Source organism: Aptenodytes forsteri, unplaced genomic scaffold (genome assembly GCF_000699145.1).
Source record: "Aptenodytes forsteri isolate BGI_AS27 unplaced genomic scaffold, ASM69914v1 Scaffold53, whole genome shotgun sequence".
Taxonomy (NCBI): domain Eukaryota; kingdom Metazoa; phylum Chordata; class Aves; order Sphenisciformes; family Spheniscidae; genus Aptenodytes; species Aptenodytes forsteri.
The window spans coordinates 10589276-10616040 of record NW_008795909.1 but is presented as its reverse complement, the minus strand read 5'-3'; the positions used below and the strand labels follow the sequence as shown (position 1 = coordinate 10616040).

The window sequence follows — 26765 nt, the reverse complement described above, 5'->3', positions numbered from 1 at the left end:
TTTTAAACCAGTCTGATTCTTTTTCTTGCCTTTGAGCTTATGCTTCAGCAGCTCTCCTGTCTCCTCCTCAGGAGGGCAGCTTGGGCTGCAGGGGACGTGCCTGGTGCATACCTGCCCCGTGAAGGCTTGCTGCATTAATGTGGGACCTCGCTGCTGCCCTGGGACAGCGTGGCAGGGAGGGCTCAGCCCCCTCCATACCCAGAGGGTGAGGGCGCTGAAAGCTGCCCTCTGGCCGGGGGGCTCCGTGGGATCCCCTATGCTTGCAAACAGGGATGCCTCATGGTGCTGGGAGGGTGTGCTTTTGCAGGAGGTTAGCAAGGGGACAGGCTGTTGGGGTGCTGCTCGTGTGGATGGTTGCACAAGGGGGGGACTGTATGTCCGTTCCTGTGTGGGGAAGAGGCACCAGGTCCCTGCGGCTTGTTTCTTCGGGAAGAGGGTTGCAGAGCAGGGCATGGGGCTCCGGGCATCCCCGGGTGCCCCCGGCATCCCCCAGGAGAGGTGGGGAGAGGGGGGCACGCGCGATCCCACTGCACAAAGAGCCTGGAGAGGAGGCTGGGGAGAGAGACGGAAATGTTGCAGGCTGGAGGGAGGGGGTGGAAGCACACGCACACACGCACGCGCGGCTGTGGAGGGCTGAGGACGAGGGGGGCCGAGGGAGGGGGTCACACACAACCTATTGTGAGCGGCTGAAAAGCGCTACAGTCCCGAAATGTTAATCTGACCCAACCTTTCACCAGTTATAATTTTCTTCTCAATGAGCGTGCATTAATCTGGCCCTTTCTCCCCTGTTTCCCCGCGGTGCAGAGCCCTTGTTCTGCCACCTCTTGCTAAAATCGCCTTTCAGCGAACCCAAATAAAGCTCCCAAAGTCTGGAGCTTGGCCCCACCCCAGGAGCAGGGCAGGCAGGGTCAGCTTGCCAAGCGGAGGAGGGAGCGTGGCTGGCCTGGCTGGGGCACAAACTCTGTGGTGCCGGAAAGACCATTTCCCCTCGCCCTGCTGTGGGCAAAGCCCGGGGGTTCTGGCGTGTGCAGGCATCTCCCCTCCCAGCCTGCTGGTGCACAGCCCTCGCCCCGTGCATGAGGGGTCAGAGATACAGGATCACCTATGGATGCTGTCCCACAGAAGCATCCCGGGAAGTGCCCTGGTGGACCCTGCCTTGCCGTTGCCCTAACGCTGACTGCTTCTCTTTCTCCGCAGCTGCCTGTCCTGCGTGAATGGCTCCTTCCCCTGCCACTGGTGCAAGTACCGCCACATCTGCACCCATAACGCTGCCGACTGCTCCTTCCTGGAGGGACGCGTCAAGCTCTCTGAGGTAAGGCGACACGAGCCGGCTCCCCTCTCCTGTCCCGGTCCTGTCACGACCCCCTGCCCTAAGGGGAAGGGTTTAGAAGAGGGCAAACTGTTTTGGAAGCCTTTCCCACCACCTTGCCCAGGGTGCTGGGGCTGCCTGGGAAGCAGTGAGGGAGGAGTGGGAAGTGCTGCCGGGACCGTGTGCCAGTGGGGAGGGGCTGTGTCGGCTGAGGAGTTGCCACTGTGGAGAGGCTGCTTGGGAAGCCAGGCGCAGCCAAGAGCACTTTAGGCTGAATGAAGGGAAAAACAAAGGCAGAGACGCTAAAGCGTTTTCCTTTGATTTTTTTGAAGGGAGCAAGCTTGAACTGTCATTGCGGAACAACTTGTTTTCAGAGAGGGGAAGGTTGAAATCCGTAAAACAAACCGTTTCACTGCACCTCACACCTTCTTTGTCTCAAATGCTTTGCTAAGAAACATGTTCTTTTGTGGGGGTTCATCCTGCACAGCATCCGTGCCACCCACCGGGGAAACCTGTCACTGGCAGGGTGCTCGCAGGAGGTCCCGGCGTTCCCAGCCTGTGGTGGCATCGCTGGCTGTTTGGGTTGGGTCTGGAGGTCTGGCCAGCAACCGCTGGCACTACAGTAAATGCTGATTCGGGTCGGTGGGCACCTGGCATCCAGCCAGGGTCAACCCACCACATCCCTGTGGAAAACTGGAGCACCTGGTCCTGCTGCCTTTCCCAGGGGAGCTGCTGTGTCTACGGGGGAACATTTGGGCTTTGCAACCTGCAGAGAGATCTGCTTGGGTCTCATACTTGGGTGCAGTTTGGAGCCTCCGTGGTCTTCAGGAGCAGATGGACTTGCAGAAGGTGGTGGTGTCCCTGAACAGGGCTTTGCTGGGCTCTCATTGTGATCCTTATTCTGGGTGTGGAGCTGAGCGAAGCTGCCTCTCAGCCAAGTGCATTGGGAGAGCTGGAAAAGCCCAACCATCGCTCCCACACATGGGCAGGTGGGGTTGGCGCTTGCCATTTCTGCACAGCAACAGGCGAGTGCCAGGAACAAGACTCTGCTCGTCAAACAGCCCCTCCTGCCCCTCCACCGCCAGCAAGCATGCAGCTGCCTGGGCTGTGCTGCAGCCCCGCCGCCAGTGCTCCATGCCTCTCGGATGGTGCAGCAGTGGCTTTCCGCTGCCCCTTCCACCAAACGGCCAAACTCCGGGCTCTGGCACCATCCCTCACCTCCCTGGAGTTACCATCCGAGTGCAAGGGGGTTGCACCGTGCTCACGGGTACTCGAGCATGTGATGCACGAGCCAGAACAAGCCCAGCCCAGCGGCCCCACAGGAGGAGGGATTCGGTAACATACGAAAAGATGAGAAAAAGCTGTTTTCTCCCAGCTTGTGCCCTGAAGAAATCCGGTGAGGAATCGGCCTGTCCCAGGCATCCCAGAGGCCTGCTCTTGAGGTCACGCTTCCAGCCAGCCCTGGCGTTGCTTCTGCAAATGCGACATGTGGTGTCCAGACCACTGGAGCCCAGCAGCTCTTGTCTGCCTGTTCCCCTCGCTGAGGGCAGGGGGGAGGCTGCTGGGCTTTTCCCCCTTCCCTGCCATGTGAACCCAGAAGCATCTGGCTGTACCCCCCAGGGGTGTTGTTTTTGGGACGCATGCAGCTCTCCCACGGACCAGCTGCTTGGGAACTTGTGTCACTCCTGAGCACAGGCAGGCTGTCCCCCGGCAGACCTTTTTGGCCACACTGGGACCTGGAGCGGTGCCTGGCTTGAGGTTTGGAGCGCCTGGCTCAGCCTGTTTGCACGTTGGTGTGGCCTCAGCAGTTCCCGGCGGAGATGGCGAAACACCCTCAGACCAGCCGCTGCTGTGGGCTGTGTGTCTGGGCTGGGATGAGACATCCCGTCCCCATCCCTGGCCAGTCCCGGTCCCCAGCAGGGCATTGTGGCGGGTGAGGGGGACTCGGTGCCAGCCCATGGCACTGCTGGACAAGTTAACGGTGGACGTCCAGCCCCATCCCCTCTGTGGGAAGGTGTCTAACTGGGAGGGTTATTTTAAGCAGGATTTGGTCTGTCTGCGTTGGTTGAAGTGTGGTGGGCACTGGTCAGGAGAGGCAGGGACGGGGGTTAACAGCAGTGCATAACTCCATCTCTGATGGTTCCCACGGGTGGTTCACCATGGTTTTTTGGGTGGGAAAGCGGCTGTTTTGTAGGAAAACGCAGAGAGTGACCCACGGCACTCTCTCTTGGGCGTGCCGGGGATGTTCATCTGGATTTCTGGGGGTGGCAGGGCAGGAACGGGGCGTGGGTAGGAGCCACCACTCATGTAAATGTGCCTGGGAACGGCGGCAGCAGGAAGGATGTCCCTGCCCGCCAGCTGCGGTGGCTTTGAACCCTGGGCTCCGGAGATTGCCCTGCTCTGTGGCTTGCTCTGGGGTGCAGGGCTGGGGAAGGGGTGATGAAGTGGCACAGGCTGCTGCTCGATTTTCCCCACTCCGGGTGCCCAGTGGTGGCCTCAGGGTGATCAGTGATGGACGTTGGAGTCTCCCATCCCAAAAAGCTGCTCTCCTGCGACAGTCCCTGCTGCCTGCTGATGCTGAGCTGCTGCAGAGGGTAAAAGGCTCCTGGCCTGCAGGGACCAAGTGTGTTGGTTCAGTCTAAGCAGCTTCAGCTTGTGTTTCTTCTTCATTCCGCCACCAGTGGGAATGGCTGAGGATTTTGTGAGGGACCCCCAAAAGCCAGCCCCAGACTGCCTTCATCCCCATCTCCATTGAAGGCACAGCCTTGCAGCTGGAGCTGGGAGCTGCCGGAGGAACCCAAACTGCAGCATTTGCAACGTGATTCTAAAGCTCTTACCTCTCCAAGCAAACCTGGACACCCTTGTCATGTTCTCATCCAGCTAGAAAAACGGTTTTAATGGAGAAAATCCAAGTTGTGCGATGTTTGGGAATGTGTGTGTCAGGGTCTTGCTTTTCTGCTCGTCCCATCCTTTCGTAGCTGCCTGCTCCTGGGAGCTGGGGCTCTGCTGGGGGGGGGCTGTTTTCGGCAGGACGGGGAGCTCCGTGGACTGTGCAGAGCGTTCCCAAGGGATGTAAGTGCCAGGCAGTGCCAGAGTGAGTTTTGTCAGCGGTTGGAATTGCTTGTAGGGGAAATGAGTTGTCCTAGTGCCCCCACCCCTCCGGGCACCCCGGGCGCCCACCAGCACCAGGTGCTTCCTGTTTGGGCGCAGGCTGACATTTTTGCTGGATGACACACTTCTGCCGGCAGATGTGGAGCATGTGACGTCGTGGGGGGACTCGGCTCTGGCTCAAACTGCGAGTCAGCAAAACGAGCCTGCCTGCCTGCGCAGGGAGAGGGACGCATGGGCCTGCCGTGCTCCTTGTGCACCGGTCTTGTGAGCATCCGTGGTGAGCCCAGCTGGGGTGGCATGGACTTACCCACTGCCCTGGCTGGGCTGGCAGTAATAATTACGGAAAAATGAGGAGGTGGAGGTGTTGGAGAGTGAGCCGGGAGCTAATCCTCGCCGAGCGTGTGTGTGCCCCACAGGGAAGGCGTGTGCCACCCGCAGGGTCCCCCTGCAATGTGGAGGGGGATCAAGCAGGTGGGGACATCTCCATCCATCAGCACTTCTGAGCTGGTCCTGAGCCAGTGGAGACCGGCCGCCTTGCAGCGGCGGGGACTGCTCATTATAAATGGCCGTGGGCACATGGGGTCTCCCTGCTGTGAGCCCTGACCTGATTCTGAAAGGGGAGGCAACTTCAGCCCCGCTTTGCAGAGGGGCAGCTGTGATACGGAGCAGGGAGGTGGCAGAGCAGCACGGAGGGTCCCCAGACTGTTCCAGCCCCGTCGCCATCTCCGGGTTGGGGCTGTCACTGCTGTTCCTCACTGCTTTCATTTTGTTTAGCATGTTTTGCAGATAAATAGTGTCTTCCCTTAAAAATTGTGCTTTTGGGGAATACGGGCTCTCGAAGAACAGGAAACTTGGAGAGTAAAAGGAGCTGGGGTTTTCTGTCAATATTTGCTAAATGAATCAATTTCTTGTTCATTTCTCTGCATCGTTTGAAAGTTAGATTAATCCTACCAGCTGAGATAAAGCCCGGTGCTGTGCAGGGTCCGGCTCGGCTCGCTGCAGGGTGGCAGGAGGCAGCTGGGCAGTGTTGGCCACGCGTGGCTCCTGGTGGCCTTGGGGCGAGAGCTGCCCCCACAGCCGTGGCTGTCAGCAGCCTTGTGAGAGCAGGAGGGTGGCTGCGTCCACCCCTGGCGCTGCTGCTGTCGTTCCTGTTTTTGGAGCAGCTCGTTTCAGCACGCATTATTCCCCCTTGATGTTATTTCAAGCCGACGCTTCCAGGAGATGCTGCCGTAGGTGCAAGACCTCCGCCAGGATCGGCAAGGCCGGCGTGGGATTGCATCAGGCTGTTGTTGCTGAAGTGGCACCCGCTGGGGCCGCGGAGCTATTTTGCTGCCTGAGCTCATTTATTTTTGCTCCCTCCTGCTCCCCTGTGCTTTGCACACAGGGCTCACCGGCTCCCCTGGAGCAGCTGGGAGCCCGTGGCTATTAAAAGTTGAGTGCTTTGCCCTCCCGACGGCTCCTTCCCTGGGGAGCGTGGGGGGCTTGCAGGGTGGTGCCAAGTCTCTTGCCCTTGCCTTCCTTCCCGGCTTGGACTTACCAGCATCCCCTGGCTGGAGGTGCTGTCTTCTGGGCAGCTTGCAGCCAGGCTGGTTGGAGTGACGCTGCTTTGAGCTGACTGCGTATAGAAGCAGCAGCAGCAGCAAAATTCACTGCAGAGCAGATTCTCGGCAGCACTGCAGAAGCACGTTGTAGTGTCAAAGGGGGAAAAGGCTCTTCTGTCCACTCATGAAGGAAGGGGAATGGAGGCTATAAGGGAAACAGGAGGGCTGAGAGGGCAGCCTGACAATGCACAGCCCAGTGGGCGTTAACTCTGAAACCTACTGACTGCAATGACGGCATGAAAGCCCATCTCGTTACCAGTCATTTCGCCCAAACATGTGCTGCTGTCACAGTGCTAGGTTGCAGGTCCTATAGCTGAATCCTCTCCCCACTTCCCGCCTGGATCAACACGAGCTATGGAAAACACCTCGCTGCCCTGCCACCAGATCCCTCTGTGCTGCTCTTTTCTGTCTTTAGGGCTTTGGTCAGAGCAGCCATGAGATGCTGGTTTGGGGTTGGCTGCACATAAGGATTTACTCAAGCGTGTGCTCAGGGTGGTATTTTCGCAGCGCGTTGCCCAGCCTGCCAGCCAAGGAGGGGTCCCAGGGGTGCTGGGGGAGGCTGTGCGGTATTCCCCTCTCACTGGCTGCCCCTTGTTCCCCTTGCAGGACTGCCCCCAAATCCTGCCCTCCACCCAGATCTACATCCCTGTGGGCGTGGTGAAACCCATCACCCTGACGGCCAAGAACCTGCCCCAGCCGCAGTCCGGCCAGCGCAACTACGAGTGCATCTTCCACATCCCCGGCAGCACCACCCGTGTCACCGCCCTGCGCTTCAACAGCACCAGCATCCAGTGCCAGAACACCTCTGTGAGTGTGTGGCTCGCCTCGGCGTGTGCTTCGTTTGCGGGCTGCTCGTTCCTGCCCTGCCATGGGACCTTCCCGGCTTGTTGCATGGCTGGGTTTGCTCTCCCGTGGGCAGGTAACAGGGGTTTCTGGTGCTTGTGGGGTGCGGGGTGGGCTCCCCTCCGCTTCCCCCAGGTGCACGGGGAGGCTGCTGCCCGGGGTCGTTCCGGATGAGATCAACGCCAGAGCTGCCCCGGGGGAGGCGCCAGGCTTTAGGAGCACTTCCAAGGAAATTGGCTTTGGAAAGCTGAAGAAAGTTGCCTGGGCCGGAGCCAGCTGGCTCGGATGTGCTGGAGCCTTGACTCCCCCTCCCCTCTGCCTGCTTTTGCTTCCCCCTGACACTGAGCCATCCCACTTTACAGGCAGGATCGAGCTAATACCTTCTCCGTGTCCCGCTGCGCACACTCCCCTGCATGCAGCCATGCCTGTCAGCCCCACGAGCGCTTCCCCTCCTCCCCTGCAGCCCCTGTCCATCCCCAGCTCTGACCAGCAGCTACCTCATCCCCCTGCGTGCCTGCTCTCCATCCCAACCCTGCTGGTGCCTCGCTCCCTGCCTCTCTGTCCTTGCTTCCTGCAGCTGTGTCACTTAAGCTCTCTCCTGCAGGCAGCTCTGCCTGCTCTGTGCTCTCTGGTTGCCTTATCCCTAAGCGAGAGGGTGTTTTGCGGCCCCTCGGTGAGCTCTGTGTGTGCCCCTTGCTGTGCAGTAATCCTCTGCAGGGAGCACCAAGCCCATGAGCAAACCCACCCAGGGTGTTAATAGCCCCTCCGTGAGCTGGTGTTGCTCAGCTCCTCGGCTGCCCCGCTGGGCTCTGCACCGACCTGCCCTCGTCTGCATGGAGCTGGCTCCTCCCTTCTCCCTCCCATTTAATCCTTTTAAAATTTGTTTTCCATCACTCACACTGTGAAAGCTCATTTGCAGCCTAACACCAGCACCGATCCCTGCTTCCTTGTCCTTTGGTGGCATGAGTGACATTTAGAAGCCATTGAAGATGAGCCCTGGCTCCCTCCCTTCTCCTGCACTCTCGGGGCTGTGGAGCCTTTGGGCAGGAGGAGCATCCCGAGTCATCGCCTCCTGCCCTGGGCAGCAGTGCCGGGGGGATGCTGTGCTGTTGGGGCTTTTTCTTGACGACGTGGTTTGTGAGGAACAGAAATGCTCCCTGTCCTGAGCTGCCGGCTGGAAATGTTGTCAGTGGATCTGTGCTTGGCCTGGAGGCGAATGCAGGCAGCGGCACAAAGTGCAGGCTCCAGGGAGGCGCAGGACCAGAGTGGTGCCTGCAGGGCTCTGCTGCAAGAAGCCATTAGCAAGGCAGCTTAAGCAAAGGTTTGTCATCTTGCTGCTGCGTTCAGGGAAGAAAAGAAGCCAGGTGGAGTGCTGCCCAGCAGACCTGGCTTGGCTGCTTATCCCTGGTGTTAATAGTGACCCTCATGAGGGCTTCACCCATGTGGATCTGTCCCCGGACCCAGTCTTGCCTGTCGCCTGCACGTCTCAGTGTTAGTGCTTCGAGGGGAACGTGATGGACGTGTGTGCAAAGAGACATCTCCCTGGTGCAGGTCCCTTTGCTGGGGTCTCATTGCTGCTGGTAGCCAAGCTTGGCTGCTCTGCCTCCATCGCAGCCACATGGGAGGTTTCTTGGGGGTCAGCCGAGCCGCCCTTGTCCTGGCAGGAGGCCGGTTACACCAGGTACCTGCTTGATTGTCCGAGGGCTGTTCTGCAATGTGTCTGTGCCTGGCCCCACTGCCAGAGCACCTGTGGCTGGAGGAACCATTGCTCTGTTGCAAAGGATGGAAGAAATGGGGCCTCTTTGTCCCAGAGAGAGAGCCCAGCCTGCGGGGACCCTGGCTGGGCGCAGAGCTGTGTGAGCACCCGGGAGCCAAAACCGCATCTGCCCGGGGCATGGGAAGTCTTGTGAGGCCCTGCCCTTGCCTGGCCGGAGCCCGTCGTCCAGCCCAGCCTCCTGCCAGGTGTCCTCTGCCTGCAGCTGGTGGAGCCGGCAGCTCCCTCTTGCCCAATTCTTGAGCATGTGGTTTGGCTTAGTTCATTCAAAAGCAGTTTGGGACGGTGTGTGCTGCAGGATGCTCCCCACAGAGAAGTGGCACAGCTGCATGGTGCCGGCAGCGGCAGCCTGATGGCTCCTGCGGGGTGTCGGGGGAGAGGTGCCTGTGCCAGAGCAGAGCCTTTACCTAACAGAGGTGGGGCTCGGAGCGGGAGTCTGAATCATTTGGACTCGTTTCTCCCCAGTAAGTTTCAACTTGCAGGGCAGGAGGGAGAGGCGGAAGCAAAAACCACTGCCTGTGTTTCCCAAGGGGTGCTGTGGCTGTCAGCACTGGTGTCACGAGCTGCATGGCCTCTGCAGCTCTTCTCCAAAGGGATGAGACAGCTTGAGGTGTGCCTGCCCACCGTACGGTCCCCATACAGAGCTGAGGTGACTGACACCTTCTCCTGGGCTGACAGTGTTGGACGTTTGACCTGAAAATTGCCAGGGACACCTGGAAAGCAAAGCAAAGCAAATCGGCCGGAGAGCACGTGGGAGGCGTTGCGGGCTGCGTGGGCACGGGAGCGGGCAGCAGCAGCAATGTGGGGCTGTGGTCTCAGACAGGAGACTTGGCTTTCAGGAGCAGGGTGGCTTCACAAAAGGAAGAAGAGAGTTTTGGCTTAAAAGAAGCTGTCTTGCTTTCAGGGTCTGCTCACCTGCCTTAACGTCTGAGGGCATTTAGCCAGGCTGCTTTATGGTGTGGGGGATTCAGATTCACACTTCTGTGATGCTTGTCTCCTCCCCATCTTTTTTTGCAGTCCATCTGGCTGGCTGATAGCACTTCAGGCTCGTGCGCAGTCACCCACCGGTGACCCGCCTGGTTCTTCCATTGCGATTCATTTTTTGGGTTAGGATTTCGGGTCTTGCCTGGTGTGGAGGACACTCTGGTGAGTGGAGGAATAGGGAAAGGATGACATCCTCCCAGCCAGCAAGTGAGGAATGGATGTCCTCACCTCGGGAAGGTATTTAAGCACACTTTGTTTCCAGGAGTTCAGTGGGATCTAAACAAGAGGTTAATTACTCTGCGGAATTAGGGATGCTTTCCTGAATTGCGGGTGAATCGAAGGGATAATAAGTCAAGCCCGCTTAAAACTCTTTGTCTTTTGTTTATTTTTAGTGCTTGTCAAACTCCGATAACTTGTTAGCACTTTGAAGAAAAGACATCTTGGTTAAATATTCAGCAGTCCATTCATTAAGGTTTGAGTGTCGACTATAAACATCATTTGAGACACCCAATAGATCTTCAGCAAACTCAAGGGAGACCAGGCCTAGTGTTCCCCACACATCCCAGGGCAAAAAGCAAGCAGAAAAAACCCTTTTCTGCCTCCTCACTTTGGTCTCTTTCTGCTCTTCAAAACGAAAGCAACCCTAAAGGTTTTCCACATGCATTGTAAAGAAGCAAAAAGGAAAGACAGGCCTAACTAAGAAAATAAATTATTTGCCAGTAAACTAGTTTTTTGTTAATTGATTACTTTAAATCTTCTGGAGGCAGACATTTCCAGGCTTGCTTCTTGCAGCGGAGGATGGAGAAATGGTCAACCGTCTCTTAATGTGTGCGGATGATGCTACTGTGTTTCATTTTCCAAGCATCCCTGCCTTTGCCCATTCTTTTCCATCTGCCATCCCTAAACGGGGCTCATTCTTCCAATTGCTGCAAAAAGTAAACAGTTTTGCTGTTGGAAAGTACCACAGTCCCGAATCCACACTACTGCTTGTAACACTGGACTTCATCCGATTTAGTCCTGGCATTGGCAAAATGACTACAGGTGTTTCTCACTGCCAAGGGCTTGGCTTTTTCTCTCCAGAATGTTCCTCTTAAGGCTGAAATAGCCCCAGAGCTGCTCTTTCCCTTTAAATGTAAAAATAGGAAGAACCCCGATCTCCTTTCCATGAGCATTTGAGTTTGTCGTCTCAGCACTTTAAATTAAGCCTCACGCCTCAATTATTTCCCTTTCCTTTTAACCAAAGCCTCACGTGGTGAGGAGCAGCTGTGTCACCTCCCTGGCTCCCTTTTGGCTCCTTCCTTGCCGATCCCCCTGGCACGGGCAGCCCACCCTGCCCACCCATTTTGGCTGTGGCTCTGGAGGCTGCTCCCCTCTGGCCAGGCTCGGGTTGGGATGTTCACCCAGGAGTGGCTTATTCCCGTGACAAAGTGATGCGGGTGCGGAGCAAGCCAGGCTGGTGGGGTGGGTACGCGAGTGGTACCAGCACAGATGCTGAGGCTGGGATGCCCAGCCCCAGGTGTGGATGCTGGGAAGGCAGGCAAGACCTGGTAGATTTACGTTTTCTGGGTATTTTTTTATTGTGGTGGAGCCTGAGTGTTGCTCTGACATATTCCTAGGGTCTCGGGTTCTTGCTTAACACCCTGCCAAATTTCAGGCAGGAGGAATCCAGGCGAAGAAGCTTGTGTGTGATGGGGGAGGAAAGGAGGAGATTTATGTGAAAAGAGCAAAAGGAGATCCAGAATCAGAGGCCAAGCGTTACCGTCAAGTTGTGCTGTTGTGTGGATGACGGTATTTTACTAGGCGTAGGGTGTATTTATAGAGGAACATAAATCATACACACATGCCCTGTTCTGAGCGCCGCACACCTCCAGTATATGTATCTCTAATTAACCAGCCATGGAGAGGGAAACAGGGTTGGAGCCCACAACCCCAGCACCGTTTGCCAACAAAGCCATGCTCTCCGTCCTAGTGGTGCCTACATTTATCTTTCCTGCAGCAGTGTTTAAAGTGAAAAGGGAGTATCAGGAGAGTTTGATAGGATCCAATTAAATTCCAGCAGATAAAATAATGATGAATTGCAGTTGAGCCCTGGCGAGACGCGATGTACATTACTGCCGTCCCCGTAGTGCGGGGAAGGAGTTGAGGTCATCAACTACAGAAAAATAGGACACAGCTGCAGCCCAAGCGCTCCTCCAGAAAAGCAGCCCAGGGGGATGGTGCATGTGAGAGGGAGGGGGGTTGCAAAGGAAATTTGGATGTGTGGGTTTGCTCACAGCGGGCAGAGGAGCAGCCCCTCCTCTGCCTTCCTTGGGGAGCGGGGTCCCTCCCTTCCTTAACCTGCTGGATTGTGCAGGTTGTGGCTGGAGTGCGATGGATGCCCCGTGGCAAGGGGCCACCCTGCCTCGACTGGGCTGGGAAAGGCTAGTGCCTTTGGCTAGTTGGCACGGCACTTGCAGGAGCATCCTGAAGTGCACGTCAGTGCGATCCACCCCCAAAATTGGGGTGCCTCCTCGCTGGCTGCGGCTCTGTCCCCTGGGAGTGCGGCTCCCTGCAGGCGCTTCCCCAGAGTGCTGAATCCCTTACCCCGAGGGGAGCTGGGAGGCTGTCGGTGCCCATCGCTGCCGGCGGACAGGTGAGCAGTGGGCTTGCTAGAACCAAATGTGAGACCTTCAGGGGAGGTGGCACACGCAGCTCTTGCACTGTGCTGGGCCGGTGGGCATCCCCCATGGGGAGATGGGGCAGGTGTGAGAATCGGAGACGTGAGAAGCACACGAGGTTGTCGGCTGTTACTTGGGAAAGATGCCTGAGATCAGTTTTGGGTGAAGAGCCTTGAGAAAGGCTTGGTGAGGAGTCCTCTTGCCTGAACCGCTTCCCTGCAGAAGGACACCTTGCTGGGAATAGCTGTATCCAGGTCGGTGGGGCTGGCGTGTCCTCTGTCAGCCCTTCCACGCTCACCTTATAGGCTCTTCCAGAGAGGGACGGAAAGGCTGGCCAGGTTAGGTAAGGAGCCGAGAAGCTCATGTCTCTGTTGCTGACTCACTCGATGACATCTTTTCTGCCATCCCCTTCTGTGGGCCATGCTGCGCGAGCACGCTTCTTTCCTCTGGGTGCTGTTGGTTTGCTCTTGGGGCTGTGCCTGTTGTTTTTTGCTCCCAGACCTAATGTCCCTTTCCCATAACTTGTGCTTGCGGCAGCCGCTGTGCCACATCAGCCTTCAGCACAGCCGTGGGGTTCTGGGTGCCTTTGTAGAGCAAAAGGTGGTCTCCTAGCAGGGCTGCCTGGGTAGGTGCACCCCCCTGCTCACACCCACCCTGGCCTCCCCTCCCCTGGCTCATCCCAGATCGCTGCCAGCCACAGCAATTGATTAACTGGGAAGTTAATAACACTTAAGTGTTTAATGGATGTTTAGCACCGTGTTAGCCAGAAGCAGGGAGGAGCCAGTGTGATGGGACCTGCTGGCTGCCCGTGGGCTCTTGTCTGGATCCCATGGGATGTACAGACTTGTAAGCACCCCCCAGCCTGATCTGCACTGGCTGGGGGCCTTGAGGGCCGGAAAGCGGCTGCTGCTTTGCTCAGCTGCCGCGAACGGGCTGTGGCTGTGCCCATGGGTGGAGAGGGCACCTTCCTGCCCGCGTTACGGCAAGAGCAGCTACAGGGAGGTCTTTTGAAAATGTCCTTCAACATAAGAGATGCTTTGGAAATTAGAGAGGGATCTGATGGATCTTGGCGTCCTAGGAGGCTGAGCCCTGAGCCCCTGCAGCCGCAGCTCCTGTCCGCACGCAGCCGAGCCGCTGCTCCAGTGCCGGCACCCTACAGGGACCAGTAACTGCATCCAAGCTGCGGGCCCGCTGCCTGTTTCTGCAGGGCAGGTGACACTGCTGATGGACACGCAGATGCTGAGGACACGTTTTTCACTGTTACCCGTGTTCCCTTGGTGATCCCACACCGCGAACGCCAGCCAGAACCACAACTCCTGCTCCTGCCTGCTGCTTCCCTTCACGCAGCCCTGTGCTCCCAGCTGCTGAAGCAGCGACCCACCATCCGCTCCAGCTCCACGCTGTGGCAAATTCAGCATCCTCAGCACAGTGGCTTGGAGGGGAAGCCTTGTCCTTTCCCACAGGGACACTGTCTCTTGTGCGTGTGCTGTCTCAGGGCTGGTGCATGAAGAGTTAATGCTCTCTCTCCCTCTCCCCCTATTCTTCTTCCTCCAACCCACCTCCCAGAAGAACTAATTTCCAAAAGCAGCCAGGGCAGAGAGATGCAAGTAAGTGTTTTGGACAGCTGCAGGCTGGATGCCTTCCCAAGATGCCAGGGCCCCAAATGAGACATGTCAGAGTACAAATTGAAAATGCCAATTTCACTTACGCTGCCACGTGGCTCGTCACAGCTAAATTCTGCTCCGGTGCCGCCGCTGCCCTCCCCCAGCACGCGCTCCCTCCTGTTGCCAGGGGATGGTCTCTGCTCACTGCTGCGGGCCTGGCCAGCTCCTCATCATGGTCCTGTTGGGGATGTCCTCGGGTGGGTGTAGGATAGGGGAAGGTGAGGCCCTGGTCGTAGATGGTGTGTGGTGGAGATGTGGCTGAAGGTCCTCTGAGCAAACACTGTGAGAGGTGCCGCGTCTGAGACGCTGCATGGTGGGGGGTGATGGGGCTCTTCCTATAGAGGGGAGATGGTGGTAGAACTGTTGGGCGCTCAAGAAAGGGTTGAGTTTGCAGTTGGATGTCTCATGCCTTAGAACTGCTGCATGCTGTTGATCAGCAGCAGCCTTCCTCCCCAGGCAGGGCTGCGTTTTGGGGTCCTCCAGCCTGCGCTTGGGTGGGGTGGTCCCTGGACATAGGACCACTAGCCAAAAGCTGTGGAGGTGCAACCGAGGACCAGGCTTAGCCTCTCATTTGTACCTTGTAGGGTCGAGGGAGGGGTGCGTTGCCATAGCCATGTCTCACATCGGACGTGTGCCCCCTTTTGGTGCCACGTCTGATGCTGGACTGTGGCTGGTGATGCTGTCTGGTTGGGAGAGACTCAGCACGGGAGGGACCAGCTTTGATGGTAGGGTGAGAAGGACCCAACATCTCTTGCTTCCTGCAGCCACCTGGGCATGCTGGCTTCTCTCGTGGGCCATGTCCCTGCCTCCTGTGGAGGGCGTTGAGCAGAGAAGACCCATTGGAGTTGTCCCTGGCGCTGGCAGGGACGAATGTGCTCTGTGGGGCAGCAGCTGGGACAGTGCTGGAGGAGATGCTGAGGCCAGCTCCTCCAGGTATGGCACCAGGGCTGCGAAAGTTGATGCTCGCTGTCGGCCCCACCGCCGCGGCCCGGGCCCGGGGGGGCGGCGGGGGGCGGGGGGGGGGGGCGGGGCCCGGCCGCCCCCCGGCCGGGTGAGCCGCTGCTGGCGTGTCCGCCGCTCCCTAACAAACTCCAGCAACCCATGAATCATTCATTTAATCTCTCCTGACACGCCTGTCATTTTCTCGGGCGAGGAGCGGGGAATCTCTTGCCGAAGGAGGTCATTAGCTGTCAGGGACGGTTCCGACTGCCTTCCTGCCTCTGTATCGATTAAACCTCTCTGCCTGCATGCAGGGGCTGTGTAGAGAATATTGATGGGGCTGCCGGGGCTGGGGCTTGGGTTTCAAGGCAGGGGAGAGGGGTTTGGGTGGGGAGGAGGCGCTGGCTGGGCTGGAAGGAGCAACGGAGGTGGGTATGTCTGGACAGCAGCAGGTACTGGGGCCTGAGTCTGGGAATGCAGTGGGTCCCCTGGAGCAGGGTACAGCTGATGGCCAAGCACAGCGTGGGACTGGGAGCAGAGCAGCTGGGGGTGCAGTGTAGAGGCGGTGGGTGGAGGGGAGGGATGCTATCCCAAGACCTTTCTGAGGGTTGGCGTGGCACCAGGCTGGCACCTGGCTCTGTCCTACCCATGGCTGCATGGCCGCAGCTTCATGACATTGTGTTATGGGCGATGGGGCTGGAGGGGACCATGGGGGACATCTTCCCACTGGGAGTCAGGGGCGGCTCTACTGAATCCGCTCCTGCCATGTGCCCAGCCTATCCTCCCTGAGCTTCACTAGTGACGAGTGTGATCCCAAACCTGATCCCAAACATCCAACTGAGTGTCCCTGGAGTGGGGAGGACATGGGGGAGGGCTTGGGTACCTGGTGGGGAGAGGTATGTGTGTGCTGCAGAGACACCATCTGTTTCCTCCTCTCCCAGCAGCAGCAGCTTCAGACCTTTGTGTTAATGGGTTTTGGGTCTATTTAGAAACCCTCTATTTTGCTTATTTATCTTTTTTTGCCAGTCCAGCCTACTGATTTGCATGTGCTGTGTCCGATGCTTTGACCAGTGGCTGTTAGACCTGTCTGTTCCCAGCCAGCAAGTCCAAAGCAGGCCCCCATCCCTCTCCTCTGGGTTGATGGGAGACATCCACATAACAGGGTTGTATGCCTCTCTGTGCCCCTCACCGGGGCATTTTGCCTCATCTATTAATAGGCTCTGCCTCCTTCTGTACCCTTCTGCAGTATTTCTACGAAGGGAACGACATCAGCGACCTGCCGGTCAACTTGTCCGTGGTCTGGAATGGGAACTTCGTCATCGACAACCCCCAGAACATCCAGGGTGAGTGAGGGATAGGATGGGGATGGGAAAGAGGCCCGGTGCCCACCCTGGGCTCCAGCCCACCCCTCTCCCCTGCCCCGACTGCAGTTTGCACTAGTGCCCTGGGGGAGGGAGCGATGCTCCGGCTGCATCAGTCAGATGGGTTTCTAAACAAGAGGCTTTTCTCCAAGAAGTTTTGGGAGAGATCCCAAAGCTCTGCCTTGGCGTTGAGTCCAGGGTGCTGGTGCCTCCTGCCCATGGGGGTTTGTCCACCTGGGAGCTGGTGGCATGCATGCAGTGGGGGTGGTGAGAGCAGGTGCCCTTCTCCCCAAAACCCTGTCCCTGCTGGCTGGGGGGACTGTGCTGACCCCCATGCTCCTCCTGCCATTGCAGCCCACCTGTACAAGTGCTCGGCCCTGCGGGAGAGCTGCGGTCTGTGCCTCAAGGCTGACCCGCGCTTCGAGTGCGGCTGGTGCGTGTCGGAGAGACGCTGCTCACTGCGGCAGCACTGCCTGGCCTACGAGAGCAGCTGGATGCATGCCAGCAGCGGCAACAGCCGCTGCACCGACCCCAAGATCACCAAGGTACACAGGGACAGACGGGTGGTGATGCCCCGTGCTGGGGGACCGAGATGGAAGATGGGAATGGAGATGGGGATGGGGCTTTCCGGTGGCACCTCACAGCAGCCAAATCTACTCGGTGTTTAGGACTGAGCATCTCTTGTTGCCACTTCCATTTCCAAGGCTAAAATCCTCTCTCCACCACCCCTGTGCACTGGGCTTTCTGGCCTGTCTCCGAGATTCCCACCGCTCCACCTGCACATGGCCGGGGGATTCCCCCCACCTGCCACCTGCACATGGCCGGGGGATTCCGGGAAAGCTGCAGCTGCTCCTCCTCTCTCCACCACCCCTGTGCACTGGGCTTGGCCTGTCTTTGCTCCTCTTGTCACCATGCGTGCCGGTAGTTCATCATCCCCCTTCCCTGACAGCTTTTACGACCTTTTTTTAATAAGATTGCGTATATTAATGTTCATGTGACTGTCGGGCCAGGCTCCAAGTGCACGAGGAGGGACTGGTGGGTGTTTCTGCTGGATACCTTCTGTTTACCCGCGGCTGGCCAGGCCTCGCCGGTGTTAATTACTGGAGTCTTAGCGCAGGATCTGATCTGTTTGGGTTTCAGTGTCTTATCTGATGGAAGCTGGAAACGAGAGTCCTGCCTTTTCCCCACCTTTTCCCCGTGCCGCCTGCCTCTTGCAGGGTACCTGTGCTGTGGTGTGCGGGGAGAGGGGGGTGCCCCCTCCCCCAGGCACATCCCTGCCTGCAGAGAGCCCTGCCTGCGGCAAGTACTGCCTGCAGAGAGTTGCCTGAGGCTGGCAGAGTGCTGACAGGAGGAGGGATTCGTTCCTGGGGGAGTGGGGTCAAGCCCCAGAGCTTGCATCCCTATGAGGAGGTCCACTGCTGTGTGCGGGGCTGCAGGGCTCCCCATCCTCAGTAGATTCCCACCATGCTCAGGCTGAACTTCCCAAAGCTGGACCCTTGAGGATGGTGGGAGTGGAGACCATGGTGACCGGGTCATGCCCGGAGTGGCCTCGCTGAAGGCTGTGCCCTGTTCTCTTGTGCTTGCGTGGCCAGAGCTGCAGGCATCCACATGCACACCGCTCACAGCAGCTTCCCAGCAGCTGATGGTGTCCAGCCTCGGAGGCAGCTCTTCTGCCCTGAATCATTATGAAATTTTGCAGTAATTGCAGGTGCAGCAGAAATGGATCTGTTAGCAGTTGGGCTTGACCTTGGTGCCGCTCCGTGTTAGTGCCCTGGGAGCTGGTGGTCGGTGTGGATGTGCGTAGCTGTTGGTGTGATGCTCCTCTGGCAGCCTGCCTGTTGCCTGCTGCTTCCCACAACCCCTGTCCTGCACCCCAGGCAGCGGGCAGGCTTGGAAACACTCTGGAGAGCAGTCTGGCATGGAGAGGGCAGCGTGGGGTGGTGGGGGAAAAGAGAAGTCTCCTACAGTGATTTCAGGAGGAGCTGGAGTCTCCTTCCTGCCCAGCCCGCTGGGTGCAGGTGTCTTCATGGGTGGTGGGGCTGGGCTGGGAGATGACCATGATTCTTCACTCCAAGGGTGAAGAATCACTTACCCATTGCTCGGTGGTGGGGACAAGCCCCCTCCAAACCTCTGTGGGGTCCTGCCCAGTGCTGGCTGTCACCCTCAGAGCGATATCCTTCCCCTGGGAAGGGGGATCCCCTTGGCCTCGGCACCTCCTGGCCCTGCTGTGGCCGCTGGAGCCAGGAGCGAGCCCACTGCTTGCACCCACCAGAGCCGTTTGCCTGTTGATGTGAAAGGACCCTGTGAAGCCAATTAGCAGAAAAGCGGTGGTGGTTGTCAGGGCTGGGGGTTCAGAAGTGGAGGGGGGAAAGGCGAGGCTCGGGGCAGCCCCTGCTCTCCTTGCCAGCTCCCTCCTCCCGCACGCCTTGTTTAGCCCTGACCTTCCCACGCTGGGCAGCCAACAATGTCATTTCATTCCTGGGCTCGTTTCTCCCTGAACGCGTGGCCCTTGTCAGCTTTGCCGAGGAGGAGGAGGAATCTAACGCGACAGAGCAGCTTTTAACGTTCATTTAGAAACACCAAACAAACAGCCACTTCTTGCCAGCCACCCTGACAGAGCTTGATTTAGGGGGAAGACCCAACCTGATGCTGGCTGCAGCTGCCATAATGAGCCCCAATCCTGGACTTGGGCAGGGGCTGAGCTGGGTTTAGGCAAACAGTGGTTCCTTGCAGCCCTGGAGGGTTTTGTTGCCATGTAAATTGTGAGCTGTGGCTGCCTCGGCGGGAGCTGGGGCCCCGGGCACTGGTCCCAGCTCTGCCACTGCCCCTGAACACGTCCCCAGGCTGCCTGCATGCAGGGGGGACCAGCTGCCCCTGTTCGAGCACGCTGAAGGTGATCAGCCTGGTGCAAATCCGGAGGATGGTGGTTAACCCCAGAGGGGAGATGGCTGCAGTGGGGCCCTGCAGAAATGGTCCTCAGCTCTGCGCAGTCCATCAGGGCTGGGGATGTGGACAGCGTCCACTGCTGCATGTTTCCCACCCTCTGCTTGTCTGTCTTTCCTCGCTGCGGGGGTGGCATCCAGGACTAGCCCTGTGTGAGGAGGAGGAAAAGGAGGAAGAGGAGGCTCCAGCTGGCTCAGGCCCCAGGGTTGCAGCCACCCAGATTTGCCAGGAATTGCAAAGAGCTCTCACATGCTTGGTTGTGGCATGAGCATGGCCGTAGCATGAGCCTGTCCAGGTGCTGGGCTTAGCACTGGCAGAGATGCCTCTTGGTGTTAGAGGGGATCTCTGCCAATGCCGCAGGAGCATGAGCAGAGGGGGGCATCACCTGCAACAAAATGGTCTCTTTCCCTGGGTCAGGACGCACCTTCCTCCTGGACCAACCCAGACCCTGTTACTCTCTCCTTTGCCTGCTGCCTGTGGCTGCCTTTTCCCCTGCTCCATCTCAGTGTCACCGGTGACCCAGCCCTGTCCCCGGTCCCAGCTGCGGCTCACAGCCCTGCCATTCATCCCAGTTAGCGCTGCAGGTGGGCGCTGGGCCCCGGCGCTGGCGAGCGCTGGTGTAAAACTGCCTGGCCGGAGGCAGCGGTGGGCCCGCGCCTCCGTTCATCCCTCATCCTGCTGCTGTCTGTCAGGCCACACCTGTCCACTTTATTGGGCATTATCCTGGTAAATGAGGCACGGCGCTGGGGTGAGGTGCCCTCCCTTCCCAGCTGGCCTCAGCACAGGGTTTGCCGGTGGAGAGAAACCCTTCTCCCCCCTGCCTGCTCTGCACAGGGACCTGGTGGAAATGCTTTCTCCTTTGAGGACATGTTGGACGTGGGGACCTCATCCCTGAGTACGTGGGACCTGGCCAAAAGCCGGGCAGATCCACGTGCTTCTTTGCTGGCTCAGCTGGAGCCGTGGCTGATGCTACCCTGTCTCCTTCCCGTCCGTGTCCTTATCACCTGTGAGGTGGCTTCGTCTGCAGCAGGGTGTCCAAATCCCAGCTCTCTGCTCGGACACATCTGGCATCTCCTGGCTTGTTCCTGGGAGGATTTGTGGGCACGGCTGTCATTCGGGAGGTCTTTCCCGCTCTGTGTGCTCCTTGCAGATGTGCTGGCATTTATCCTCACCACTCGTGGGGGAGTAACTCACATCCCGCAGCTGCCCGGGCTGCAGCCTGCCCGAGCGAGGTGTCCCTGCAGCTCCACTCCCTCAGCTGACAGGCGGTGCTCTCTCCTAGCTGTCACCCGAGACCGGCCCCAGGCAAGGAGGGACCCGTCTGACCATCACTGGAGAGAACCTGGGCCTGAAGTTTGAAGATGTTCGCTGGGGCGTTCGAGTCGGCAAAGTGATGTGCATCCCCATTGAGAGCGAGTACATCAGCGCTGAGCAGTAAGTGCCCAGCGAGGGGTGGGCGCGCTCCGGGTCACCTCGGTACATGGGGGTTGGGGTGCTGGTGCTCAAATGCTGCCCGTGGTTGCAAGAAGACATGAGACTGACTGGGCTGGACTGGGAGAGAAGTACCTGCTGGTTGTGGTCACTCTGGAAGGAGCCCAAAGGCTTTGGGGAAGCTCCCTCCAGAGCTGGCAGTGCCAACAGCCACCACCTTGGTTTCTCATGAACCCTGCTGGCACCTGGGACCTTTGCTTGGTGCCAGATCTGCCGCTTTCTGAAGCTGGTCCATCCCCACCATGGCTCAGGGAGTGTCTCGGTGCCAGGGCACTGAGGGCTCCTTCCCCACATCCCTTAGGATCGTGTGTGAAATTGGAGATGCCAGCCCGAGCAAGGTCCACGAGGCACGGGTAGAAGTGTGCATCCGCGACTGCTCGCCCAGCTACCGGGCCACGTCCCCCAAGAGCTTCACTTTTGTGGTAAGCCCCATGCTGGGGGACCGGGCTGGTCCTGGGTGGTTTGGGGTGGTTTTCCAGGCGAGCAGGAAAACTGGCTGTCATTTCCCTGGGGGGCAGGCGGGGATGCTCTGGGCGGGCGTTGGGTCATGCTGGTTGAATTTCTCCAAGGCTGCCACTGCTCTGCCTCCCTGCTGTCCTGCTGGCACTGCCAGCCCTCAGCACCATGCCCTGCTGCTGCCCCATGGGTCCCTCTCCTCTGCGGCCCTGTCACCCGCTTGGGGTTGCTTGGGGACATGGGTTTCGGTCCCCAGCCCGTCTGACACCAGGGATGCTCTTTTCCTTTGATAGACGCCCACTTTCTCCCGTGTGGTCCCAGCCCGGGGCCCTCTTTCTGGTGGCACCTGGATCGCCATTGAAGGCAGCCACCTCAACGCTGGCAGCAACGTCTCCGTGACCATCGGGGGACGGCCCTGTGCTTTTTCATGGTGAGGGGCATGGAGGGTGGCGGAGGATGGGTGACGGGCACCTCCAGAGGCAGTGGGACTCCCAGATAGAGCAGCGGCTGGGAGCCTGTGCTGGGGAGCCAGGAGGGATCCCAGGAGCCAAACCCCATGGGCAGCCGGAGGCGTCTCCCCCTGAAACCTTTGTGTGTCAGAGGCTGCAGGAAGAGCCCAAAGAACGTGGATTTTTCTCTAAAAGCACGAAGCCCTGAGGCATGAAGTGGATAATTTTTAGATTAAGGATGATAATGGAGCGGCTCTTTAAATATTTTCCTGCGGTAATTACTGGTTATCAGCCCTAATCGCTGCTGTTTGCAGCAGCCGCGTGATGGGAACGCTCAGGAGCTGCTCAGCCTTTCCCGGCTGCCTTTTGTTTCATTTCTTGGGTTTTTTTTTCTTTTTTTCCTCCTTTCTCTCTTCCCGTCCCCCCTCCCCCCGACAGTTTCAGAAGGGGAGAGGGGCTGGGGCCGAGGGCTCACGGGCAGCATCGCTGCCCCGGCTGCCCTCGCCTCTCTCCTGCCCAGGCTTTGACAGATTGTGCGTTTCTGCCCTAGGAGAAGCGCCCGTGAGATCCGGTGCAGGACCCCCCCTGGGCACACCCCCGGTGGCTCCCCCATTCTCATCAACATCAACCGGGCAGAACTGAGCAACCCGGAGGTGAAGTACAACTACACAGAGGACCCCACCATCCAGAAGATCGATCCCGAGTGGAGCATCAACAGGTGAATCAAGGGGTGCCTGCAGGGAGCTTGTGGGACACAGGGGGGGCTGTTTTCTGCACGGATCCCCCCCTCCTGATGGGTACATCCCAGTGCTGCTGCAATAGCCACCGGGCCATGCTCCAGAGACGTGGCGAGAGGAGAGAGGAGCGTGAGCAATGGCTTGGCACTGGGGTCCTGCTAACTCCTGGCCTGCAGTGCTCAGCCTGGCAGGGGGCAAGAGCAGAGAGCTCTTTGGATCTGCTTAATTTCAGCTTGACATTTGGCGGTGGCGAATAAAATTAAAATGTTTCCTATTGGGGGATTTTTTGAAATGTTTACGTATTTTTCTAAAAGGTTTGAATTGGCTGGAGAGGACGCGAAGGAATCCATTAAGCGCTAGTGCCAAGGGAAACCTTCCCCAGGGTGTTGATGAGGAGCGAGCTCCCCAGGGGCATGGCCGAGCTCTCTGGGACTGTGGGGCTTTTAACACCAAGCCATGGAGAAAACCCAGCAGGGCTCAGCCTGCCCTGCCACCTGCTGCCTGCGTGGTGGAGAAGGGGGTGGCAGACAGGACCTCCTCCTCTTCCGGATGCTTTCCCATTGTGGACGCTTGGTCTCCTTTAGCTTGGGAGCTGCCTTCAGACCCCAAACCTGAAGACGGGATGGGATGTCAGTGTTAATTAGCAGGTTTTATATCTCTAGTTGGCCCTTTGGTCAGCTGAGGTGATTTGGTGGTGGTGAATGCCAGATCCTGCTGGCTGTGGTGACACCTGAGTGGGATAAAAGGTCCCCGGGGCATTGTGGTGCACCCAAGCTGGGGCAGATGGGCGTTTGGCTGGTGAGGTTGGACACTTCCCTCCCAGAAGTGAGGACCCAGTGCCAAGCTGCCTCTCCTAACCTGTTGTCTCCATGTCTCTAGCGGTGGGACGCTGCTGACTGTGACTGGCACCAACTTGGCCACCATCAAAGAGCCCAGGATCCGGGCCAAGTATTGCAGCTCTGAAAGGGAAAATGTAAGTGGTGTGCTGGCTGGCTGGGGGCAGAGAGCCCAGGATCCGGGCCAAGTATTGCAGCTCTGAAAGGGAGAATGTATGGTGTGCTGGCTGGGGCTGGGGGCAGAGCACAAGGAGGAGGGGATGCCGTCCCTCTGCAATGCAGGGCGGAACGCGCATCACTTGCCCATCAGGTGTGGTGGCATGGAAAGGCTGAGGTCCAGGGGCTGCCACTCAGAGAGGCACCGATCTCCCTGCAGGGCCTCCGGCCAGGTGCTGCCAGAAGAGGGGTGAGATCTGAGTGTGCAAAACTGATGGGAGGTTGGTGGGAAGTCTGCAGGATAGTGACAGAAAAAGCCCGTCCCCAGTGAGCTCCCACCTGCCACCCCTCACACCTCCATTGCAAACAGGAGTCTGTCTCTGCCCTGGGGTGGAATGTGGTGCCTGTTGATGTAATAGCGCAGGACAGGAGATCCCAAGTCTAAACCCTGTGTCCAGAGCTGCTGCTTGCAGGAGATCCTTGTGGGGTCCAATCCTGACCTCCCTGTCGGGAGCCGGGTCTGACCTCGGTCTCTGCCTCCTGCAGAACTGCACCGTCTACAACGATACCACCATGGTGTGCTACGCGCCCTCCATCGACAACCCTGTGCGGAGCCCTCCGGAGGTTGGCGACCGCCCGGATGAGATTGGCTTCGTCATGGATAATGTCCAGGCCCTGCTGATCATCAACACCACCAACTTTGTCTACTACCCGGACCCTGTCTTCGAGCCACTCAGCCCCACGGGAATGCTGGAGCTGAAGCCCAGCTCTCCCCTCATCCTCAAGGTAAGGCAGCGTGCACCCCGGGGCAGAGGGGCAGGGACGTGTTCCTCTGTGGAGGTGTCCTTTTGTCTCTCCTGGGGCAAAGTCCTGCACTGCGAGAGCATGAATTTGCTTTGTGTTGGTTTTTTTTAAACATTTCCCATTGCATGAGAACTGAAAATCTCCTTCCTTGTTCCCTCAAAGGGCAGGAACCTGCTCCCGCCGGCTGCTGGTAACTCCCGCCTGAACTACACAGTGCTGATCGGAGACACTCCCTGCACCCTGACCGTCTCCGAGACCCAGCTCCTCTGTGAGTCCCCTAACCTCACTGGCCAGCACAAAGTCACGGTAAGTGCTGACACTGGTGCCTTTGCTTCTCGTGTCACAGAGGTTCAGTCTTTATCCCGGCACCAGCCCTGCTGCGTGCTCATCCTCGGATGAGGACCAGATAGTCAGTGTATGTGCAGGAGCATCCTCAGGAGCCATATTCCTGCTCCCTGGGCATCTCTCTCCCTAATTACATATTTGGTAGGACCAAATACTTTGTCCTCTCCCTGGCACACTCAGCCGGGCGTTCCTGCGCCCTGGGTGGCCCTGGCTGGCCCTGCCAACAACCTCCCTTCCCTGCTGGGTGCCAAGGCACAGCCAGTGCCAAGGCGGGGGGGTGTTCCCACCCCTTCCCCCCAGTGCCAGCTCACGCTGTAAGGAAGGCTCCTTTGTTTGTGGGGTTGTAGCGCAGTAGTGCTCGCACTCCAGGACCCTGCCAGGTTGAAAGGGACCCTGCACGGTCCCCCCCAGGCTCCCCACCCGTGGGGGAACTCGCTTCACATCCCATCTGTTACTGTAATGTTGTCTGAATGAGACATCAAACTCTCTGCCTGCTCGGTGCACGCTGGCAGCATGTGTCCTGCATCCCATTAAAGCTTGCCGTGCTGGTCCGGACGAGCTCCTGCCACCCCTGCGTTTTTCTGCATCCTTCCTCCCCTGGGCTGGGAGTCGTCCCCCAGTTCCCAGCACAGCGGGCACGGTGGGGAGGGCTGCCCTGGGCATGTGCCCCCTGACGTCAGGTCCTTTTTTTCCCCTGCCATGCCACAGATTAAGGCTGGAGGGTTCGAGTTCTCCCCGGGAACGCTGCAGATCTACTCAGACAGCCTGCTTACCCTGCCCGCCATCATCGGGATCGGCGGTGGGGGCGGTCTGCTCCTCCTCATCACAGATTAAGGCTGGAGGGTTCGAGTTCTCCCCGGGAACGCTGCAGATCTACTCAGACAGCCTGCTTACCCTGCCCGCCATCATCGGGATCGGCTGGGGGCGGTCTGCTCCTCCTCATCATCATCATCGTCCTCATCGCCTACAAGCGCAAGTCCCGAGATGCCGACCGGACCCTGAAACGCCTCCAGCTGCAGATGGACAACCTGGAGTCCCGGGTGGCCTTGGAGTGCAAAGAGGGTGAGGGATCCTTGTGCTGCTAACGTGGGAGTCTTGCAGGGTCTCATACCGTCCCAAGGCTCAGTGTGCTCCCACCCTTTCCCTGCTGCATTTCGGAGTGGGAATGGGAACAGGCAAAGCAGCTTTGTCAGAGGAAGCGAACTCATTTTGGGTGGGATTTGGGGATTTTTCCAGTTAAGGAATTCCCCTCCATTTCTCCAAACGGGAGAAAAGAGAGCGAGGAGGGTAGTGAGGGCTGCTTGTGAGCGGGCAGTCGGTCTCTCGTTACGTGACAGACGGATGCTCTGAAATTGGACAGAATTCCTTGTATGATCCTGCTGATAAAACCTAATTGCCCATTATCCCCCTGAGCTGGCTCCCGAGGCCCCGACCCTGCCAGCCACAGCCACAACCAGCCCAGGTGCTGTGGATGGAGCAGGCATCGAAAACAAGATAATAAAAAGGGGAAAGAAAGAAAAACCCTTTGCTCCCCCAAATCCCCATCCCTACACATGCCTGCGGATGGCACTGGTGACAGGGAGAGGGGAGGGAACTGGTGGAGGGGATGGTGTCTTGTCTTCCACAGCTGGCAGATAAAAGGATCTGCTTTTAATTAAAAGGCACAATCTCTTCCCTGCCTTTTCTCTTTTCTAGTCCCACTAGTTACAGATAAGATAGCACGCCTTTCAAGCTGACGGTTTGTTTCTTCTCATCAGGCTGACGAGCCTGCAGTCCTCTGCCTGGCTTTCAGCTCCCTTTAAAGTGCCGTTAATTTGATTTTTCTGAGGGTTTTCTCCCCCCCTGCAACCCCTTTCCCTGGTGCATATCCAGGACTCCTCTCCCGTCAGCTTTTCCCTGTAGGTGCAATTAAAGGTTCAGGACCCCCCCCCGCATTGTGTTCCCCTGGGAGTTGCAGCTGCCTCTGCTGAGATCGGGAGGTGCTGGAGTGGGTGTGTTCAAGCTCTTCTCTAGTAGTATTTAGGTCAAAAAGAAATGAGGACATTCTTGTGGTTTAGGCTAACGTTTTCCCCCAGAAGCTCTGGCTTTGTTCAAGCCTTTCTGTTCCCCGCTGCCCCCAGCATCCCTGGGAGGCTGTGAGTGCTGAGCAGGGGGGATTTGAGCCCCCTGGGACCTGACAGTCCTGTTCCCAAATCTGCCACTTGATTTATTCTGGGGAAGTCATCCCCACCCTCCGCAGCTCAGTTTCTCCATCTGTGAGATGGGGACAGTGATCACAGCCTGCTGTGGGGAGGGATGCGGAGCC

General features: G+C 58.3%; 1 protein-coding gene across 2 annotated transcripts in view; it reads left to right on the top strand.

The window, feature by feature from the left end:
- Nucleotides 1-26765, top strand: part of PLXNA1 (plexin A1) — a 112228-nt gene that overhangs the window by 57738 nt on the left and 27725 nt on the right. Inside the window, exons 8-20 of one of the 2 annotated variants that reach the window (XM_009284437.2) lie at nucleotides 1198-1312; nucleotides 6628-6828; nucleotides 16129-16225; nucleotides 16598-16788; nucleotides 20469-20620; nucleotides 20979-21099; nucleotides 21427-21563; nucleotides 22133-22300; nucleotides 23199-23292; nucleotides 23858-24097; nucleotides 24278-24421; nucleotides 25169-25260; nucleotides 25380-25522. In XM_009284437.2, the coding sequence (XP_009282712.1) occupies nucleotides 1198-1312; nucleotides 6628-6828; nucleotides 16129-16225; nucleotides 16598-16788; nucleotides 20469-20620; nucleotides 20979-21099; nucleotides 21427-21563; nucleotides 22133-22300; nucleotides 23199-23292; nucleotides 23858-24097; nucleotides 24278-24421; nucleotides 25169-25260; nucleotides 25380-25522 (1895 nt within the window). Of the gene's footprint in view, nucleotides 1-1197; nucleotides 1313-6627; nucleotides 6829-16128; nucleotides 16226-16597; nucleotides 16789-20468; nucleotides 20621-20978; nucleotides 21100-21426; nucleotides 21564-22132; nucleotides 22301-23198; nucleotides 23293-23857; nucleotides 24098-24277; nucleotides 24422-25168; nucleotides 25261-25289; nucleotides 25523-26765 lie in introns of both variants that reach the window. The other variant, XR_657851.2, reaches the window with a different exon arrangement.